General features: G+C 35.5%; 1 protein-coding gene across 1 annotated transcript; it reads left to right on the forward strand.

The window, feature by feature from the left end:
• The first annotated feature begins 1,427 nt into the window (after positions 1-1,427).
• Positions 1,428-2,369, forward strand: LOC129405711 (olfactory receptor 8K3-like). Its single transcript, XM_055142841.1, has one exon. It carries the CDS (start codon positions 1,428-1,430, stop codon positions 2,367-2,369), a length of 942 nt encoding a protein of 313 aa, XP_054998816.1.
• The last annotated feature ends 454 nt before the right edge of the window (positions 2,370-2,823 follow it).

Here is a 2,823-nt window from a genome sequence, read left to right on the forward strand (position 1 = left end):
GGAGGGTGGGAGGGACACTGGGTTTACAGGTGTTGGAGAATGGGCACTGGTGAAGGGATGGGTTCCCAAACTTTGTATGAGGGAAGTATAAGCACAAAAGTGTATAAATCTGTAACTGTACCCTCACGGTGATTCTCTAATTAAAAATAAATAAATTTAAAATTAAAAAAAAAAATAAATATACATTACATATTAAAAAAAAAAAAAAAAAAAAGAAGTGAAATAACATAAACCGAAAATGCATAGTGTGACATGTGTTATTACACAGTAAGTTAGTAGGAAAGTAGATTCTTCTTTTTGTGCTGATAGTTTTTGAAAATTGTATTCAAAACTCAGATGCTTGAGGTTAAAGTTTTATGATAGAATTTGAATAAATCATCCATCAAAAGTTATTTATATAAATACAATTTGTGTCTTCAATAGAATCTTTATACGTCTTTGCAATGTTGTCAAATGTGTTCATTGTGTATCAAGAGTATGCATAAACATATTTATTGTAAATATATTATAAAAATAGGATTCTAAATGATTTCTTCTGACTTTAGAATTTGAATAAATATGTATATAATAAAATTAGAATATAATTAATTCTGGAATGAAATTTGTAAAGTATTCAACTTGTTATCTAAAAAAGACAAATACATATTGAAAACCCTCTACAAACTTAACCTAAAACATTTTCTTTATGAATTTTTGAATGTATCACCATGAAGCATACAGTTATAAAGGTGTTCATCATTGGATTTCAGTTGTACAATGCACAAACACCTGTCCCTTCACCAGTGTACATTTCTCACCACCAACGTCCACAGTTTTCCTTCCAACACCACCACCTCCCTCAGCTTGCCTCTCTCTTTCTCTTTGTCTATGTCTGTATCTCTGTCTCTGTCTCTGTCTGTCTATCTGTCTCTTTCTCTCATTCCTTTAGTGCCTATTGTTTGTAATAGTGGTACCAAGAGCTTATTATGTATATACCTTTAAGTACTGTCAGCATTCAGTTCTTTTCCAGAGTGATGATTTCCAATGATCATTGTCATAGTGGTTCCTACTCTATTGTAACTGAACCCCCAAAAACACAGTCATGGTGAAGTATATTCTTTTAAAAGCCATGCTCACTAATTCTATTAATTCCCAGAAACAAACATGTTTATCTTGTGACAAAAATTATTCTCAAAACAATATCAAATATTCCTTTGAAATTCTTTGGGAGAGATGAAAATTAAAACTTATCAATTTTTCTCCAAACTGTATCTAGACTTTTTTTTTATAAGCATATATGCTTTATTTTCATCAGTGGAAAATTTAAACAGAAACAAAATGAAAAACTGTTACTTGTGTTCTGCATTTGAGTACTAAACTTATTTTATTTCATGACACCTGTTCTTTGTTTCACTTTCTCTACTCAGATTGTATTTTAATAAACGTGGATGGACAGACATAATCTCACAGGGCTGAAGGAATTCATCCTCCTGGGAATCACAGACCGCCCAGAGCTGCAGGCTCCCCTATTTGTGCTCTTCCTCGTCATCTACATGATCTCACTGGTGGGCAACCTGGGCATGGTCATCCTCACCAAGGTGGACCCCAGGCTGCAGACACCCATGTACTTCTTTCTCAGACACCTGGCGCTCACGGATCTCGGCTACTCCACCGCGGTGGGACCCAAAATGTTGGAAAATTTCCTAGTGGAACAAAACAGAATCTCCTTTTACTTTTGTGCCACACAGCTGTTTTTATTTATCATGTTCATGACTAACGAAATTTTCATCCTAGCAACCATGTCCTATGACCGCTATGTGGCCATCTGCAACCCTCTGCACTACACAGTCATCATGTCCCAAAGGCTGTGCCTGGTGCTGGTGGTAATCCCCTATCTCTACAGCACCGGTGTTTCTCTTCTGCTCACTATAAAACTTTTTAATCTACCCTTCTGTGGCTATAATGTCATTAATCATTTCTACTGTGACGATTTCCCCTTGTTATCTTTGGCCTGCTCAAACACTCATGAAGTCGAATTCTTGACAATAATTTTCGCAGCTCTTGATTTGATCTTCACGCTTCTCATAGTTCTAGTGTCTTACCTGCTCATCCTCATTGCCGTTCTCAGGATGAAGTCAGCTGAGGGGAGACGCAAAGCTTTTTCAACCTGTGGATCCCACCTGACAGTGGTCGTATTGCTCTATGGGACTCTAATATTTATGTATGTGAAACCCAAGTCCAGTCATTCTTTTGACACTGATAAAATGTCATCTATATTTTATACCCTGATTATCCCCATGTTGAATCCCTTGATCTACAGCTTGAGGAACAAGGATGTAAAATCTGCACTGCAGAGAATTTTGGAACAAGTTCGAAATATATTTTCTTAACGTGAATTTTAACTTTGATTGTTTCAGCTAGTATATGGACTTCAAATTCTGTGTATGCTTTTACAAGCAAATAGCAAGTGATGAGGCATGATTTATAGTAGATCTTTTTTTTAAACACAGTAGCCTACAAGAACTGGAAGACTGAGTGATGGTTTTCATGTTGGAAAGTCAAAGAACATTAAAAGTAAGCATGGGGAATTAAAATGACTTGGATATTTCAAATTTTATAATTGAATTTGCATTTTTCTGGTGTCAGTGTGTGTGTTGGTAACCATATTTCTATTTCCCCTGTAGGGTTCTTTGATATGTGTGAAAATCAAATTGATTGTACTATCAAAAGGACTCATTAGTTTGTAATGAGTGTAAGGCATGTTTCATGTAAGTTTTCTTCACATACCCATTCATTGTTGGAATATGACTGCTTATTCTTTCTTGTCAGTGTCCTTGCTTTTAA

This window comes from Sorex araneus, chromosome 6 (assembly GCF_027595985.1).
Source record: "Sorex araneus isolate mSorAra2 chromosome 6, mSorAra2.pri, whole genome shotgun sequence".
Classification (NCBI taxonomy): Eukaryota; Metazoa; Chordata; class Mammalia; order Eulipotyphla; family Soricidae; genus Sorex; species Sorex araneus.

Excerpts from the sequence above, each read along its gene's own strand:
- LOC129405711 (XM_055142841.1), top strand. The coding sequence starts at position 1,428 with ATGGACAGACATAATCTCACAGGGCTGAAGGAATTCATCCTCCTGGGA.